The 19,346-nt window shown below is 42.8% G+C and overlaps 1 protein-coding gene across 2 annotated transcripts in view; it reads left to right on the top strand.

The window, feature by feature from the left end:
• The window catches only part of ACVR2A (activin A receptor type 2A), a 55,100-nt gene extending 35,769 nt beyond the window's left edge, over positions 1-19,331 (top strand). The window contains exons 5-12 of one of the 2 annotated variants that reach the window (XM_032190327.1): positions 4,242-4,265; positions 9,074-9,217; positions 10,462-10,605; positions 11,827-11,972; positions 12,442-12,556; positions 13,890-14,028; positions 15,539-15,669; positions 16,657-19,331. In XM_032190327.1, coding sequence (XP_032046218.1) covers positions 4,242-4,265; positions 9,074-9,217; positions 10,462-10,605; positions 11,827-11,972; positions 12,442-12,556; positions 13,890-14,028; positions 15,539-15,669; positions 16,657-16,851 — 1,038 coding nt within the window. In that variant the 3' untranslated portion in view covers positions 16,852-19,331. The remainder of the gene's footprint in view (positions 1-4,241; positions 4,266-9,073; positions 9,218-10,461; positions 10,606-11,826; positions 11,973-12,441; positions 12,557-13,889; positions 14,029-15,538; positions 15,670-16,656) is intronic. The other variant, XM_032190328.1, reaches the window with a different exon arrangement.
• Positions 19,332-19,346: the final 15 nt, after the last annotated feature.

The following is a 19,346-nucleotide window of genomic DNA, read 5'->3' on the forward strand; positions in this document are numbered from 1 at the left end:
CAATGCTAATTGCTCCTGTAGTGTTACCACTCTGTCATCTGATAGATAGGACCACAACCTATTTTGTAGCATAACTGACACAAGTAACACTTTGGGGTTTTTTTTAATCAGTTCACAGAGCTGCGGCTCCCAACACTTTGCAGCCAGAGTGTGCAAAGACAGATTAACCTCTTGTACTTTTTGTGAAGTGCCCGAGTTATGAATATCTTGCTGGATCGCAGAGCTGCTTTTTTTGTTTTGTGGTGGTTTTAAAAGAAGAGTCATCTGTTGAGAGGGTTGAGAAAAGCTTTGCAGATTCACATAATGTCATTTCTCTTAACCTATTTTTGTACTTTCTTCTGAAACGTTTGAAGCGACTTGGGTCAAAGATTGCTCATGTGTTTAATCACTGAGCACGAGAAAGCCCCGATCCAGGCCTGTGTGGGGTTACCAGGAATTCAGAGGCTCCTAATGGGCAGATTTATTCAAACATCTTGTGAAACAGCAGCATGGGAGCTGCTTGCTTCCATATGCATCCATAAAAGCAAGCTTGCTTCCTAGGAATTACCATTTCTTCCTCTCCTTTGAGAGGAGGATCACACAGGACTACATCTCGTGCTCTCAGCCCATATATCACCTCCTGTAGCTTTCCACCCAGTGCTCCCCATACCCAGCACTGTAACCCCGTATGGTTTTTTTCCCTCCTTATGGGTGAACCTCATTGGTGCTGCAGATGGAGGGCATGCTGACCGTTCAGTCATGTGCTAGATAAACCAGGAGTTAGTCTTAGTTGAGGCACATAAATCAAATACAGAGAGATCAGCCCTCCAGTCTCAAAATGTAAGTCTCAAAGAGACGCTCTGTGCAGTTAGGGCTGCTGGGTGAAGGCTCCCATCACCACCAGACCACGATGCTCTTTCTTCAGCTCAGCTCTTCCTGAGGACAGCTAAATACAAGCACCCCTTTGTAGCTACATCAGGACTTTGCTATTTCAGTTTCAGCTGTAAGAAGTCAGAGTTGAAAGCAGTTCCACGTAACATGGGATGGATAGCAACGAAGGAGAAAAATCTCTAGCAGTGGCAGAAGCAGGACACGTTCTGAACTGCCCGTAGTGTGGCTGCACAGGTACCAGTGGGAAAACAAATTCTGTGCTGGAAACCAGTAGGGAGGGAACATAAATACCAAAACGTGTTGCCCTTCCCACAGTTTCTGACTTCCTACATCTGGTGTAGGCCACTAAGCCTGTGTCGAGGCTTTTGGTGTGTGTGTGTGTAACTTGAATGATTTGTTTTCCAAAAAAATCATGGAAGTAGTAGTTACTAGTGGATAATTTAGTGGCTAGAGATTGGAGGTAGGAAGAAATTTTTCTTGGAAGATAGGTGAAGACTGAGTTAGGGCTTGTGGCCAGCTCGGAAGGAGTTAGGGTTGGGTATGTACCAGTGGTTAATGAATCATTAGCATACAATGAGTGGCAAGGTTCGTGTTAAAAAGGAAAAACTGAATGAGCTCTAAATTTGGACCGCTGGAAGCGTGCATGACTTCACGTTCTGTAATGATGCATTTATATCCGCAGGGCTAATAAGAATTTCTCCTAGCATCGATTCCAGTCAGCAGCTGGAATGAGACAGGAGAAAGAGCTGGTGCCATCCTTTGGTCCTGGTGCTGTGGTGCCCAGCTCTGGTGTGGCTCTTCAGAGGCGATGGTCTTTGAGCTAGGAACAGGCACGGAGGGCTGGAGTGCTGATTTCTGTGGGTTTGTGGCCAGGTACTCGGCCTTCAGGAGCTTTTTAACCATTTTCCCTAATAAAGTCCAGTTTGTGTATCCTCAGATACGCTCTCCTGCATGTTTGAGGCTGACATCTCTCAGGTAATCTTCTACATCACTAGTAGGAGATTCGCACCCTTCATGAGGTGTGCAAAAATAATGCACTTGTAGTTCTCTGAAGAGATCGAGGGGCTGTGAATGGACATGCAGGTATCATATTTTAGGCACTGGTTAGGAACAAGTGACTGAATCGGTGCAATACCTTGGAAATAAAATAATTTACATTTATTTTGAGCACCACATTTATGAAGATTTTTGTGACACTTTTAAAGTTCAGAATGGGTTTTCTGGATAGCCCAGATTTAGGAAGAGATCACACTGACAGTATTTTTTTGTCCTAGGTGGCTACAAATTCCGCAGCCATTTCCCTAACCCCAGATAAAACCTTTAGAAGTAGTTTTCAGGCAGCATAAACAGTAAGTTAGTGTGTTTACATCTGTTTGCGTTAGGTGATGGCTATGTTGTGGGGTTTTGAATTACTCCCAACTTTTATAAAAGAGTTGTGTTGATCCCTGAAATAAATATATTTGCTTTCCTTAATAGGCAGACACTGCTTAAACTGTTGATCCTTGCATTTCTAATGAAAGGCCTGGGATGGCGGTTTGTAAGGCTGAAAGGAGAGGCAGTGACCTTAAAATCAGAAGGTCTATGATGTGCATACATCTCTTTTTGGAAAATATGATGTGTGCCTAGTGTATTAGAGCTGGGGGGGAGCTGATCCCATTCAGAGTGGTGAGCAGGACCCCAACTCCTCAGAGTTTCCCATTATCCCACCAGGGACAAGAAGTCTGTATTTATTTTTTACTTATTTTTAATGAATTTACTGAATTCTTAGTAAACGGAGAATATTAATAGCAAACAGACCTGCAAAATCATTCTCTCTAACACATTTTCTTTTACAGCCCTAGGAACGAAGTTTGCTGACCAGCTGTTTGAGTGGTTTTAAGTTCCTTTAACAGTTCCTGTTTGTTCTGCTGCTGCCCCAGTAGCTGTGGGCCGGCAGGGATGTACCTCTCGCTCTGCTCAGCAGCCAGTCCCTGCCAGGCTCCCGGGTTGAGCAACGTTTCTGTTTGGCTTGGCTGCTCTTCCAGGCACAGGAACACGGGAGGCTTTGCAGGAGGAACTTGTGTGCTCGTGGGCTGTGGAGTTTGTGCTGCTGCCTTACTTGTAGGGGTTTTAAAGTACTCACAGGATGGCTGTTATTGTCCTGGAACCACCAAGAATGGAAATTGGTTCAAGGTTTGGGGTTTTCTATGGTTTGTTTCCCCTTCCAAGGGTGCTTGCAGGCTGTACGAGCGCTGCCCCTCTGCCCCAGAGCCTTGGGCTGGGTGCTGACCCCATCCCAGTGGCCCTGGCCGCCAGGGAGTCTGCTCAGCGCTCAGACAGCAAGCTGTAAATCCAACTGCAACCAGCCTAGCCTTCAAGAACTACTTCAGCCTTTCTATTATTAATTATTCAGATAATGCTAAGTGTGTGCTAGACGGTTCTCAAGCGCAGAGAGAAGGCTGCTGGCTCTGCGCTGGCGAATCCTAAGGATGTAAAGACAAAGGGTGAGGAAAGGGATGATTGCTGTTACGTGGCAGCTGAATGCTTCAAGCGCCTGCATTTCCTGCTGCTGCACCAACTACCTGATGGAATTAAAGACAAGGCTGAGGCACAGGTCCAGGAGAAGCAGTGCAGGTGCCTGAGCTGCTCCGCTTTGAAGCAGCACGAACAGGCTCGTCTCACTGAAATGTGTGTGAAGTTTCAGTAGCTGTGATCTGGGACGTAGATTTGGGTAACATTTCATCCGACAGTCTGTAAACTCATGATTTGGGTGAAATAGTCCTAAATACTGTAATGGTATACATGCTGGGTGGTGTTCACTTGTTCTAGTTACAGCTCAAGCCTGCATCAATTGATGAAATTGAGCACTGAAGATCCGGTGTATGAAGACCTATTCGTTTCTGATGTTTAGTTGCAACTGAGACACTTAAAAGTTTTCATTTTCCACAGCTAGTTGCTAAATCCAGCATAGTCTTAACTTAAAAAATGCAACGCTGCCCTCTGCTGTACAGCGGTGAGCACACCGAGATGCCTCTGCATAACTTGTGTCCGTGTAACGCCCTGCATGCGTTCATGTACTGCTCTGTACTGATGGGACTGGTCAGGCACCTGTAATGGACGAGTCAATTTTTAATTATCAATGGTCGATTCAGCTAATGGTCTGTATTGAAGCCTTTATTTTCGCCCATTTTTCTTTGCTAACATATCAATGATTTTTTATTCATTTTAAATGATCTGTTATTAGCACGGGAAGTATTGCTATCCCCATGACTATTTTGGTTGTTGATCCGCAAGCAATTTATTTGGTCTCTTTTCTTATAAGCTGTTTTTTCATCCCATTCTTGATCTAAATAGTAATTTCTTTTGCCTGTGTTTTTTCCCCTCTCTACAAGCACGCCTTTCATATAATGATTGAGGTAAGATACATTGATGTTTGTTCATGGTTATGGAACTTTCTGTGGACTTGTAAGAAGTTGTTTTGGTATCGATTCCGTTCTTCCAATAACGTGGTCCAGAAATTTGTGAGCATGCGGGGTTTAAAAACGCAGCTTTAGCCTTTTCTTAAAGTTGCCTACAATTTCTCAGGCTGTGGAGTTGTGCCTGCAGGGTTTGATGAAGAAATCCTCCGGGCATCGCTGGTTTGTGGCTCTTCAGCTACAGAAGAGCTCAGAGCAGCCTGTGTCGCTCCCACCCGTGTGCTGCATCACAGGGGCAGGGCCCTGCTGGCACAGCTCTTGCTGGGGTCTCAGTTTGGGGCCGTGGGAGCAGCACAGGGAGCAGGGGCTGGGGCTGACCTTCCCATGTAGGCGATGGCCCCGAAGGCAGCAGCGTGTCCTGCTCGGGTCCCTCCTGTCTGAGAAACGCTCCCTGGAGAGAAAGGCTCTTCTGCCTCTTAAGACTCTACCGTGATCTTCGTACTGGCCAGGAGTGGTTTTTACATATATTAGATCCCTGATTCTTCACGTGAAACTACAAGTAACTGAACTGTTTATTCAGGAACTGTGGTCGTTACTGGTAGACTTTTTACATAAATACTGAAAAAGTCAAAATTTGAGTTGTGGTATGAATGCAGTTTTTGTTGTCTCTGTGTTGGTCTCATGTTGTTCTCTGATAGCCAGGATGCTTTGTAACTGTAATTTAGAAGAAACCAGAATGCTGCTATGGCAATATTCAGCAATATTCTGAGCATCTTGCACCTGGAAGGAGTTGTCAGAGGCCCTTCTATTCCCACTGCTGTCTTGCTTCAAGTGACTTGATTTCTGTTAGGGAAGAAGCATTCTGGCTACAAGCAACTACCTTGCTTTATATTAATTAGGGGAGTGTGTCATGTATATGCTGTAAAATACAGGGAATTCATAGGGCAAACAAGAGAAGAATTGTCACTATTAAGAGAACACAAAAAGATGCTGGGCAATTAAAGGTTGAAATTTGGATACGTGTTGTAGTCAATTTTAGACTAAATTACAGAATTTACAAAGTCTGACTCCTTTTATTCTTGTCTCAACTTCACCCATCATCTGATTGAAAATGAACCAAGCCCAAGCTTGAAAGGGAGGAGAATGATCTTTAAAGGGGAACCTGTTGACCATATTAACAAAAAAAAAAAAAAAAGCTGTAGTATAAATGTAACCAAGGGGAAACAAAGCGAAATTTAAGAAAGAGCACTTGCATGGGCTCTGGAAGCTTTATATTGGAGTCAGGAAAGAGAAACGTGATTATATATGACCCCATTTGGATAATCAGTCCCTTTATAGAGGATAAATCATCTGATTGAATTGCCATATGAGAGAAATGGCTGGGGAAGAACTCAAGCTCTGATGGCCTGTGGTAGGGCAGTCTTCAGACAACCTGTCCTGTTTGGCACATCCTTAATGGAAGTGTGGCTTCACAGTGAAGCTCCACAACCATTCTTGAGTCATGGAGGGAAAGATACCATTCTTAAGATACCATTCTTAAACTTTAGTCGTTATTTTTTCCTTTTTATAAATAAATTGGCATGTCATCTACAGCTGCCTGCAACTTCCAGCTCTAAAAACGGGAACCAAAAAGTAATTTAACCTTTGAAAACTACAGCGTGGCACAGCACAGCGAGGGGTGCGTGATTCCGAGATCACCTTACAACCTGAACTGATGGTTTTAATGGCTGGAGGCTTTGAGCTACAGGAAGAAGAAAGCTTTAGTGACCTGTTCTGCATCCTGAGGCCATCGGTTCAGGTGCTGTTGGCTGCTTTTATCTGGCAGAGGATCTGTGCAGGTGCTCACCGTGCCACCTGCCCAGGGTGAGGAGAGAGTCCTGCTTCCCTCCGCCTTCCAGAGCTTTTTCTATTAACGCGGACCTTGCTGCAAGCAGATGCAATTTGCTAAACTATCAGAAAAATAATGTGATCAGAAGGGGGGTGAAAAAGCTTTCTGACAACGTAGCATCGTGCCTTGATTCACCGTGCAGCAAGCAGAGTCAGTCCGAGGGAGGAAGGGCTGGGGAAGGCTGGGCAGCAGGAGAGGGGCTGCATTTGGACAGCTGGGGCAGGCTGATACACCCCATAATACCTTAGCTCACATTATATCATCCGCCTTGGCGCCGCAGAGATGGTTTTCAAAAGCCACGCACAAGTCATGATGCCTGTGGCACGGTAAATATTTCTGTAGAGCAGGTTGAAAACACCGTCAGGGAATGGCTCTGCATAAATCAGCATCGGTAATTTTAGAGCAAATGGCTGTTGGGTTTAGCAAAATTGTTTAGGGAAAAAAAAAAACAGAAAAAAGTGTAAAACTTTATTTACATTAACAGAAGACAATTATACTTTCCATTTTAAATCAGGATTTGTTTTGATCTCTGTGTGTGGGTGTGTTAACTTCTTCATTGCAAGCAGGAAGTTCTGACTTCACAGAAATGTTTCAACACCCAGAGAAACACGCGGGGAACCGCAGGAGGCTGCTGTGTAATGCAGCGGGGAAAGATTTTGAAATGCCAGGATTTTCTAGGAAAAGTAAAATCCTGGTGTATGAGAAGTATCCCATTGGTCTAGGGTGAGAGTTAGCCGCCCTGTTGGTTTTTTTTCTGGCTGTTTTTTACTCGGGAGTGATGCAGATGCTGTAATCCAGCTGTTTTCATCAGCTCTCTGAGAAGTGTCAGTGGTCTTCTGCTTGATGCTCAAGGAAAAAAAAAAAAGACCTAGTATGCTTCAAAACACTGGTAGGCTTTTTGGACAGAGGGTAGAGAAAGGACGGGGTTGTTCAGCCACTAGAGCAAGGTGAGGTTTGGGTTTCCTTCCCAAAGATGCTCTCTTACTGCAGGCAGGTCACTCGGTTCAAACTCCAACGAGTCGTCTTGCTGCCTGATGTCCAATCCCCAGCTACACAGTGCTCAGGGTTCTTAAAAATACCAGGCTTTTACTACTAAAGATAGTCTTGTGAGTAAATTTGGGCATTGTGTTTCTAGCTTTGCATGTCTTTTTTTGCCATTTCCATAAGTAACCATGGCAATTTGAGGACAGCGATCGCCCTGCTGCCTGAAATACTCACAGAGGGCTTGGGCAGGCAGCACGGGAGCGAGAAGCATCAGCAGTGCTGAGAGCAAGAACCTCATCCTGCATTAGAAGCAACTTCCAGTTCTGAAACTTCACTTTCTCTTTTGTTGTTTATCCACTTTGAACCCAGCATTGTTGCTGTAACAGCTTTATTGAAGCATCTCACATCTATTCACAGAAGAATCTCATTTTTTTTTGAGGATAGTGTTGCAATCCTCTAATTAAAATTGTATTCATACAGGTATTAGTTTCTGTGGAGTTAGATCACAGTTTCTTTGAATCGATACAAATCTCTTCATCTATAAAGCTGGTTCTTCTTGAGGCACAGATGTATTTTTGCTAAGAAGCAGAGGATGGATATTTGGTCCTGTGCTTTAAGTGCTCCGAGCCTGTAGCGGCCGCAGCAGCGCTCGTCTCCGTTCTCCCAGCAGCCAGGTGTGCTTACAGCCACGGCTGTTCAGCAAACGTCTGTAACAGGCACAAAATCTTTGTGGCACCAGCTGCAGTGCCCGGACACCTCACTACTGAGCGCTCACTGGTTGTGTTCAAGCAACCACTCCAGGGTTTTCCATTCTCTCTCTTTACAACAGCATTACAGCTGTGACTGGCGGGGGGACAAAACAAAGCAGAAAAGGCAAGCATACGTTTTGGAGGGTTTGAGCAGCATGCTTTGGGTTTTTGCAGTGTGTTCTGCGGTGTGGGTATCACTTAAAGGCAGTACCAGTCTCTCAGTTGTAGGTTCTTGCCTTCATGTGTAAGATAAGGCCCGCGGCCCAGCTTCGCCATCCCCACAGTTGAAAATCTCCTTGTTACATTCAGCTGGCGTGTGCTACACAGAACGTGTAAGTGACATAAAATGTAAAACACCAGCTAGCCCGTGGTGTCACTTCTTTTTTTTTCTGCCAGAAAGGGAAGTTGTTCAAAACCACGTTAACATCTGTGGTCACGGGGATAGCTGTGTGGGAGCCCCGTCTCGTGCCGTGGGGCTTCCCAGCTGGTTGTGTTACACTTCAAAAACCAGTGCTGGGCTTTTTACTTTCCTAGCCGACCAGTGAAGTGCAAACACTGGGAGATAATGAAGAAGAGCAGGACAGCCTCCGAAGCTCCAGTGGTCATATTGTTGGCCCTGAGGGGCCTTCTGCTGTGGTGCAGCTCCTGGCCCAGCTCACAAGCGTGCAAGGGAGCTTGGTGCAGCTCTCTGCGGCTCCCTGAGCCACCCAGCTCGACCTGGGGTCTTCTGTGTCCCGCTGGGACACCGATAAACACGGGTGGCAGCGTGGGAGCGTGCTTTGTGGCCGGTCTGTTTGCTCATGGCACATCGTGTGTGAGAAAGAAACAAAAACCCCCTCAGTACCAAAGTGCTCGGTTAAATTCTGTCATTTCGAAAAGCCCCGAGTAGCGCTTGATCATCTCTCTCTCTCTTACTTTGTGCTGTGCTTTTATACCCAGTTAGATTTTTACTGTAACTGTTGTCATGCTGTCGCTTGCACATAATTCTGAGCATGTTTCACAATCTTTTTTTTTCCTTCCTGTGGACGAGGGTTGCCGTTTTGTTTCTGGTTTGTTTGGGGGAATTGGTTGCGAGGGGGTGGGTACACGATGCCAAGTCTCGGTTTACGAGCCTTTATTTCTAGTGCTGTCATCACAGATCCCAGGTGTGATGGCTGAGGTAACTAACGGTGTTAACCTGCTTTCAGGACCCCGGCCCACCACCGCCGTCACCCCTGATGGGTTTGAAGCCGTTGCAGTTGCTCGAGATCAAAGCTAGGGGAAGGTTTGGCTGCGTGTGGAAAGCTCAACTCCTGAACGAGTATGTTGCAGTCAAAATATTCCCCATTCAGGTAGGCAAAAGTTCTGGTGTCCCGTGTTTATTAAAACATTGTACTGTAAACCATGTTTTCCAGTCACTGTAAGAGGCTTTATGTTAGAGAATTTTTACTGTGTATGCTACAAACCTCGATATTCCACACAAATTCTCAAATACAGGAAGTATCTTCAGCCAGAGAATGTGCAGGTAGGGTTTTTATCTCAATGAAGATAAAATTTGCTAAGGTTTCCTAATCATAAAAATACTTATTTGACACGAATAGTCTGAAGCACGTCAATACTGTTTGCAGCTCTCCATTTGAGAAGAATCTGTTGATGTTTTTCAACTTAAAATGTACTTGGACTGAATGTAAGCTGATAAATTGGTGCCCTGAAATGCAAACCTGATGTAAGGTGCTAGTTCCAGTTAAACATTCCTCAATTGAAGGTAACAATGCTGACTTCCCAGCATACAGCTCTGAAAGCCGTATTTCAGAATAGATTGTGCTCTTAATTTTAGAATCCAGAATGATCACACACAGTGATACTAGGATAGATCTGACGTTAATTAAAAGCAGCCAATGCTAGTTGAGGTGGAGAAATGTACTTTTGCTTTCCAGTGGTTAACAAAGTGTTAAATTGTTGAAGAAACACATCTGTGGGTTCCTTGCCTTCTAGGAGAAATAGCACATATATATATGATGGTTTAGGTCATCAGTACAACATACATTAAAACTGAGACTTTTATCTGGCTGTTTTTAACAAAAGAAGACGTGTTTCTAATTCTTAGCGGGTCTGTTTTGTTTTTTTAAGGTAGAACCAATCTCAAAACAAAAGCATTGCAGTGATTTCCAGTATATAGACTCTATTCTTGGCTACAGCTTTCTGTGTTTCCATGGTTCATACCTCTGATAGTTGGTGGTGTTTTCAGATAATACAACATATTTAATTTTTCAGACACTTCTCCAGGAAGTGTGAATGTGTAATATACTTATTTTAGGTCAGTATTTTGTAGCACAAATACTGCTACTAATCTAAACATTCATAATTTTAAAATAATCAGTCTCATAACATTACTAGCATATACCATGCTTTCTTTATTTTTGGTAATAAATCCTGATTTGACCAAAAATTAATTTTTAATCGTATTGACATATCATTTAGCAATGCACAATGAATTACAGGAGGAAATGTCTGACAGAGAAAGTACCTCTTATTATGCTTATTATCATGGTATTAACTTGGCCTGTTGTGTTTTTGTTGTTGTTTTTCTTTAAAGGACAAACAGTCTTGGCAGAATGAATATGAAATTTACAGTTTACCTGGAATGAAGCATGACAATATTCTACAGTTCATCGGTGCAGAGAAACGAGGCACTAGCATTGATGTCGATCTCTGGTTAATTACAGCATTTCACGAAAAGGTATGGGTAACTCTCAAAGTAGCATCTTTTTTTTTTTTTTAATCATCATTATGATGGAAGAAGAGTAGATTTAGAAATTTGTTGCCAATGTGAATTTTAGACAGTTAAGAAATAAATCTTAATAGAGAAGTTTTACAAAACAAATGAAAAGATTTTTTTCTACCTGTTGCTTCTTAGAGTATGTATATTTTGGCATGTCCCTATTCTAAATCTGCCTGGATTAAACAATCTCCATTTCACAAAGGTTGTGGTGGTATGTTTCAATTCTGGCATTTTTGTCCCATTTATACCTATTCTTTAATCACTTAGATTAAAACAATCCAAATATTTACATTTTTTTTTGACAGATCTTCACAGTCAAGTAGATAATAGCAAACAAATTTGCCTTTCTGAAAAGATAGTGCCAATTTTTGAGGGCTTTAAACTTGTTAGAAAGATAGTATCTGAGATGACTCTGGAAAGCAGGAATTTTTAAAATGTAATTGCTACGTTTTAACAGCACTGCGTTCATTATTCCCTTTTCTCTTGGCTGAAGTAACATGATGTGGTGACATGTCGAACTGGAGCATCTCTAAATCCATGGGAACGTATCCATGGAGTGGGGTATAGAAGGGAGTTTGAGACAAGTGCTTCATGTTGGCTAGGTTTTGCTTCACGTTGTCTCTCTATTCAAAGTATTTCACTCTGAAACCACTGCAGAGCTGGGACTTACTGTCATTAGTTTGGTAGGGAATAAAGCCTATCAATTAAAGGTCTCAGAACGAGCATACCCAATTCAGCAGGATTCTTGAAGGTGAAACTAACCTGCAGTTTCCTGTGCCTGGAAGGTTACAAATCACCCTGGTTAAAGCAGGGTTGTCTTTATAAAGAACTTAAACATCTGTAAGCCCAGCTCCTCTTTCTGACATCACCAGTTAATGCAGTTCATTGGCATGTGTGCTGCTGGCCTTGAGTTAATTATGCTGCTGGGTTATCGAGGTGACATTAGGCGCATCTTGATTCTGCTCATGGGCAGAGGTGAAGCAAAGGTTAATTTTTTGTTGTTGTTTAAGCCAGCAGTAGATTGTTTATGCAGTTGTATAATTACAGAGTCTATCAGAAAGCAGAGAAAGGCAGAAGAGCATATCGTGTTCTTTTAGGATGGAGGCTATCTAAAGTTTTCTTTATGGTTAGATGAAAGAGAAATCTATCTTACAATTGTTTTTCTTTCTTGCTGCGCAGGGTTCGTTAACCGACTTTCTCAAGGCTAATGTGGTTTCCTGGAATGAGCTGTGTCACATTGCTCAGACCATGGCTAGGGGCTTGGCTTATCTTCACGAGGATATACCAGGGCTGAAAGATGGACATAAGCCTGCCATCTCACATAGGTACAGTATGTGGGCGATACTTCCAGACCATCATTAATATTTAACTATGAATGAAATATTGATAGACACAAAGTGGTCAAAAAACTACTCTGTGGTATCTTCTTTCTATAGTTACCAAGAGCCTAATAAGAAAAATCTGCTCAGCCTGAGCAAAAAGCTAGCTGCTGTTCTATAGAATGCAGTTTGGTTGGTGACTGTGGTTAATGAAACCTTTTTACCCAGTTAATTATATAAGTACCCTATGAGGTATATATAATTATATAAATACCCTATGAGGTATATAAGATAATTGATATTATAGCTATTGGAAACATCTCCAACACTTATTTATATAACTTTAAGTAATACTGAATGCCTTCACGCAGAAACTTACTGTAAGTGATGTCTTTGTATGATATCTTTCTTTGTTGTCAAACTTTACGTGGTATTTCACCTTTTACATTTACAATTCTTTTCTTTAACTCGAAAGGGACATCAAAAGCAAGAATGTGCTGCTGAAAAATAACCTTACAGCTTGTATCGCTGATTTCGGTCTAGCTTTAAAGTTTGAGGCTGGAAAGTCTGCAGGGGATACACATGGACAGGTAAAGACCAGCTTACTTGTGTACGGGGTAAAGTGTTAACTGCGTGTGAAGGGGAATTGGTACTCTGTGTTCTTCATCCAAAGGATCAAACCTAGTTTTTGACCTTTAAGAAAGATGGAAATTCTAGCTTTCTTCTCACAGAGCCAATTAATATTAATCAATTTGTTTAATAATTACAGGTAAGTCTTTCCTCTGCTGGCCACCTATCTCACTACGTGGCCCCCTCTAGTGGTTTCACACCCAAGAGCTGCAGCACACCGCGCTCTCATTCCCCCCCTGAGGTGGCAAATGGGGAGAAATGGGCAGTGGGGGCTGTGGTTCCTTACTGGAGAACTCAGACAACACAGAGCTCTTGCTGCTTTTTATTCCTTGTTCTGAGCTCCTCCTCAGAAGTCAAGTGCTGATGCTGGCAGCCGGTTTGTAACTTTCTGACCTAGCAGTGCAACATTCATTTTCCTGAAAGGAAAACAATACTAATTCAGTACTTGCCATGGAACAGGGAACTGTTTTAGTATCATGTACTTTTTAAATAACAAGCTTGAGCCTAGAGCATTATGGTTCCTGGAAAACTAAATATATTTAGTTTTAGGCAGAATTTCAGCTTCTGGTTGAAGGACAAAAATAAAATCCGTATGTTAGGATTATAAAACCTCAATTACACTGTTTAAGAGAAACATGGCTATTACTGTGAAGGTTTAAATAGTGGAGTAGAGCTTGTTCGGACATCGTGTAAGCTCTGATCTGTTCAGATTACATAACGCATCGTTAATTGTGGTCAGAATGAATGGGCAGCCCCAAAGTCTTCATTTGATGTCTAGTTTTGTGCAAGTGATTTCAAATAACTTTCTAAGTATAAATCACACTTCAGTAACTGGCTTTTCTTTGGTATTCTGTTACTTTGTCATGGGGAGAAACAGAAGCAGGTTCCATGTCTTTGTGAAACTGTAATAATTCTTTTGACATGAAAAAATAAGAACAGTGGCCTTCTTGTAATGTGGAAGAATATAAGGAACAGTGGTGATGAATACATCAAATTGCTCACAGAAATGTCTTATTTTAAAATAATCCAGATCTTCCTCTTTCATAAGTATCCTTTCTAGGACTGTCCTGGTTTCTAGTCCAAAAATTGTTTCTAATTCTTCTTACCGTCTATTACACAGCAGTACAGGATGCTTCCAAGATGTAGTCCCAAGCAAAGATAACAAAGCTGGGTTTTAATCTTTGTCAAAAACCAGCACTGCCCTACAGTACGGGTACAGTCAGCTAGGTAGAACAGTAATTGTGGTCATGTTGATTCTTAGCATACAATTTTTTTATATTTGGATCTTTCCAGGTTGGCACACGAAGGTATATGGCTCCCGAGGTACTAGAAGGTGCTATCAACTTCCAAAGGGATGCGTTTCTGAGGATAGATATGTACGCCATGGGACTGGTCCTCTGGGAGCTGGCGTCGCGCTGTACTGCCTCAGATGGTGAGCAAAATACCTGATCTATGCTTGACTAAATTTGTGAGAGTGTATTTAAAACAAGAAATTGTAAGGTGGATTATGTGATGTAATAAGACTCACAAGGATGGTAGTCTTGTGAGCAAATGAACAAGGCACCAGCACCACGCAGTCACATCATAGTTGAATCTCTGGAGTGTTTGGCGCCCCAGGTAAGGATTTTCTGATACACGACTCTGCTGCACATTTTCTCCTGGTCATGGTAAGGAAGAGAGGATTCCTGTGGAACTCCTAACTCAGTGTGTTTGATTGCTTCTGAGTTCAGCACCACCCAATTTATGGTTTCTTTTCATAAACAGAAGTCAGGATTAGATCAGCCTTCCTAACAAAATGGCTCTGCCAGCACCTGTGTGCTGTTCAAGTGTGAATAGCATTCCTGAATTTTGTAAATAGAGAAATTGTAGATTGTCCAGAATAAGTCGTCCTTAATCAAGGACAAGACAAGAGACCAGTTTCAAATGTTTGGGAGAAAGTTTTTGGTACAGTCTTTAATTCAGCTAAGTAAATGTGGAGTTTTGGGGCTGGTGATACCACTTGCCACAAAGCTTTCCTAGACCAATGCAGCTGAAAGACGTTGATTTAAGAAGCCGAGATGTATTGGAGATGAGCACATTGCCACGCGCAGCTCTCCTGCTCCAAACATTCCTCATGGAGCAGAAGCCACCAGGGAGGCTTTACCCTTCAAAAATGTTTAGCTGTTTACTAACAGGATCAGCGTGCTCTTGCACAAATTTCTGAGGCAGACTCGCGTTCCCTATTGATTTTTCATGCCTTGCTGTACTGTAAAATATATTTACCTAAATCGTACCAGAAGTATGTTGTAGGTCTTGTTGGCAAGCGTGGTTATTCCAGAAGTAAGGGGGACAGCAAAAGGGGCAGCAGCTCTCCTGCATCGCAGCTCTGTGCAGCTCTCCAGCCACAGCTGCCCGTTTTGTCTCTGCAAACAGAGTTTTTCAGCAGGTACCTCGTGTCTCACCGAGCCTCAGCAGGTCCGTGTGTACCCTACTGCACAGTTGTCCTGTCTTCTTTCTTTTTCCCGTGTACACACCCATCTTCAGGCTTCTGTCTGGGAGTACAATCTACACGCTACAGCAGCACCTTGCCTGTAGCTGCCTGATCTGGTGTTCAGCCCTGAGCTTGCCCCTCTGACTCTGTGACAAGCAGTACCTGCTGCTCGGCCTTCAGCACGGGTACTTCTGTTCCAGGCTGTCTGGGTTGGAGGAAGGATGTAACACGGGCTGCAGGTTTCTGGCCTGTAGAGGGAAGGTTGCCACATTCAGGAGAGCAGAAGTTTGTAGCTGCTTAATTAAAGCCTGAGTCACTGCGTGCTGCTAACCTGTCGCAGGATGAGCTTTTAATGGCAGCAGAAAGTAAACTACGCTGTAAGCTTTTGATTATGGGCCACGATTCGAAGATCCCAGTCTTTTTTCCTTTGAGCAGAACTTGTGCTTTAGCCTCTTTTTTTTTTTCTCTGTAGGCCCAGTGGATGAGTACATGTTGCCATTTGAAGAAGAAATTGGCCAGCATCCCTCCCTTGAAGACATGCAGGAAGTTGTAGTTCATAAAAAGAAGAGACCTGTTTTAAGAGAGTGCTGGCAAAAACATTCGGTAAGTAGTTACGCAACCCAGTTCTTCAAAAGTTCTGTCATGATCTGAATTTCAGATTTTGTTAATCCTGTGTTGTGTTCACGTTGCTGCCTTTTAGGAAGAATTTAACTGTAGTAAGAATTAAATGGGCCATGAACTAGTGTTGTTCCATCGTAAAATGTTCTGTCATCCTGAGTGATTTGAAAGTACGTTTTTGGTTAAAGAAGTGATCCTTGAGCTTTATTTCTAAAACTAAAATGCGTATGTTACAAACGTGCTTAAGAAACACTGGTCTGGATTTAGTCAAGGAGAGCTACGAACTGAATGTAGTAACATGGGGTAAGCAGTGTCATACAGGACATTTGGGGGATCTTTTAGGGAAGATCAGTTGCTTGTCTGATTGGCTTTATGGATGGAGACTTGCACTGAGAGCACTGCATGTTCTAGCACCGTTGGTTTTATTGGTTTGGTTTGTTTTCCGAAAAACGAGCTAGTGGAAACAATAGATGACACTCTGCAAGAAAAACGAGTGCCACCCTCTGCTCCTTGGGGTGAGCAGATTGCTGTTAGCTCAGTTACTTGGAGAGGAGTTAGCTGCTGTCAGATAAAAATCCCCTTCTGTACTCCTTGACTTTCAGTGAGGTTCCATTTAGTCAGTGAAGAGCTCACCCTCTCAGAGTGAGATCTTTAAAATATCACTGATTTGACTAGCAGACTGCAGCACCACGTAGAGAAACGCACCCGCTTTCTGTTGCACACATTGCTGAAATTGTAAAAAAATAAAAATAAAAATAAAATAAACAAGGCGTGAGGTCCCCTGGCTTGCCAGGTTCCAGAACAACCACGGCCTAACCTCCCCCCTAGCACAGGGGCTGCAATGGGGCAGCTACACCTCAAAACACGGCCTGCTAACGGGAATTGCTGGGCGACCCCGCCTGCCTAAAACCTGCTGCTAACTCTGCACGCCGTGACTCTTCCTTCACCCTTGGGCTTGTGTGTTTGCTGCAGGGCATGGCGATGCTTTGTGAGACCATCGAGGAGTGCTGGGATCACGACGCAGAAGCCAGGCTGTCAGCGGGATGCGTAGAAGAACGGATTATCCAGATGCAAAAACTAACTAACATTATAACGACAGAGGACATTGTGACGGTGGTCACGATGGTGACAAACGTTGACTTTCCTCCCAAAGAATCCAGTCTATGATAGTTGCACTGGTCACGTCACTGACCAACAGGACTCTTCACTGGAGCTGCTAAAGCTGACGGGACTGCTCACGTCGTTACTGTTTTCTGTGTGAACCGACTGCTACGTCTCTCTGGAACATCATCAAGAGGTGTTTTTCCTTTATTTCCCCCTTCCTCCTCCCAAACAGGAATCCGTGAGACTTTTTGCATTCCCTGCTTACACCTGAAGGACGCGGGACTGAGGAACGAGAACACGCTGTTAAGGAACTTAAATGAAGAATATGGACCTGTACTGGCTAATCACGTGTTTTAAAAACTGACATCAGATTTCTTAATACCTGTCGGAAGAGACTAATTCCTTAAATGAACTACTGTTATTTTTTTTAAATCAAACATTTCATTTCAGATTTAAAAAAGGGTAACTTGTTTTTATTGCATTTGCTGTTGTTTATAAAAATGACTATTGTAATGCCAATATGACACAGCTTGTGAATGTTTAGTGTGCTGCTGTTCAGTGTACATAAACAAAAGTAATCAAGTGGGATATAGCAAAGAGGCTTCCAAGTATTACTTAACCTCCCTCAACAAGGTATACCTCAGTTCCACCTCTGCTAAATTATGAGATTGACAACACTAACAAAATTTGAATAATAAATTGATCCATGTTTTGTAAATGATGTATTTCAAATTCACTGTGTTATTTAAAAAGGGTAAGCTATGCTTCATGCCAACAGTAAATGGCCATTCCTAAAGCAGTGTTTTTAGCCTTTTCTTGTACTAGCTTGTTGTGTATAAAAAAAAAAAGTGCTGTTTATTGAAACAAAATTTTCCTTCTTGTTTTAGTTTAAAGCTTTTCTCTTACCTCCATTTCCCAGAGTATCTCATACATTTATTTAATGGAATACTATTTAGGTTTGCTGTGTCTGAGGAATATTTGAAAACTTAAGCATGACTTTTTTAATTTTCTGTGAGCTAGGACACTGGAAAGCTCTGAATTCTTTCTTTTTTTTTAAAGTCTTTTTCCTATTTATGTTTGTGACGAGGTCTGCCTAGTGTGTTTTCTGTTTCACTAAACAGTATGCAGTGGGTTCTGTATCACTGTTTCAGGATCACCTCAGGAAGCTCAGTTACCCCAAATTCCTAACTCTCTGCAACTTCACTCTACTTAATGCTCGGTGCCATCTGATCCAACGTACTTCATGTCTGTGATATGCAGATTTATCCCAGAACCGTACTAAAAAATTGGAGCCAGAGTTGTCTGATTACAAATGCTTAAAAATTTCAGGGATAATTTAGTCACACGTAAAATATGCAATGACAAGTAAGAGGTAACGAATACTGATCTTCGTACCACAGACTCATTAAAAAAATAAGGAAAAACATTGAAATTGCTTTCACAATGTTATCTTTGAGTTTAGGAAGTCATGCCTTATATTTAAGTTCCAAATTGACTGGTAGATAGGTGCCAAAGTGCTTCTCAGAAGTACTGTTTCACTACTTTTATTTGATCTTTTTACACTAATTTCCAAGTAAAATAAATTTTAGAGACCTCTAGAGGACAGAACCACCACTGGTTAGTGTATGCTGCGTGCTTTTATCCTCATGTTTTGTTTGGTTTTGCACCATGCAGTCAGGGGTTTTTGAATGAAGCTCTGGATGTTGTAAGAGCTTGCTGTGAAGGTTGTCTTGAGAAGCTGCTCCTGCAGCCACAGGATGCTGTTTTACATGTGCATGAATTTAATCTCTGGGAACAATAAGAGATGTTACAGATAAAACAAGACCCAGGTCAGCATGCTCGTAGAAGGAAGGGAAGGAAAGGTGGTGCAGTGGTGCTCGTGTAACATCCACCCCATGCCCTGTCTTGGTGTTTGTCATGTTCATGCCTAAGGCCTCACAGAGCCAGAGGAACCCTGCTCTGAAGGGTGACTGGCGCTGTAGGTACAACTCAGTGTTGTTCTGCTTGGGTATAAAAAGAAAAAAAGTAGCTTGTGGCCACTTCTTTAACTGACATCTTCATCCTGCTTCCATTTTGAAGCCAGGGATGCTATTTTACACACGCAGCAGGGCACAATCGTAGCTGCTGAGTTCTGAACAGAACAGGCTCCAGTCCCACCTTACTGAAGGCCTCTGTGCTCCCATGGAGCTGTAACCCCGGTGCTGACAAAGGTGGAGTAAATGCAGCTGATTTAATAACCATTACTCAAGATCTGATGCAAAAAGTGTTCCTGTGTAAAATGGGCAGCACCTCGCTCTCATCCTGTGAAGTTCAGCTACTGCGGGCTCTGGCAGCAAGGCACTGGTGGTACCCAAAATCCACGGGGCAGTGCAAGGTGCGGGGTGCTGGAGGAAACTGAGCTGGCTGAGCCAGCAGCAGTTCAAACCATGCAGGGATCGCTGAGGGTTTAGCACTTTGCTACACCACATTTCCTGATTTTTTGTCCAAGAGCATAACAAAAAGGAAGGATGGTCATAGTATAAGTGCTGGTTAATTGGTTAAAAGAAAAAAAAACAACC

This window comes from Aythya fuligula, chromosome 6 (assembly GCF_009819795.1).
Source record: "Aythya fuligula isolate bAytFul2 chromosome 6, bAytFul2.pri, whole genome shotgun sequence".
Classification (NCBI taxonomy): Eukaryota; Metazoa; Chordata; class Aves; order Anseriformes; family Anatidae; genus Aythya; species Aythya fuligula.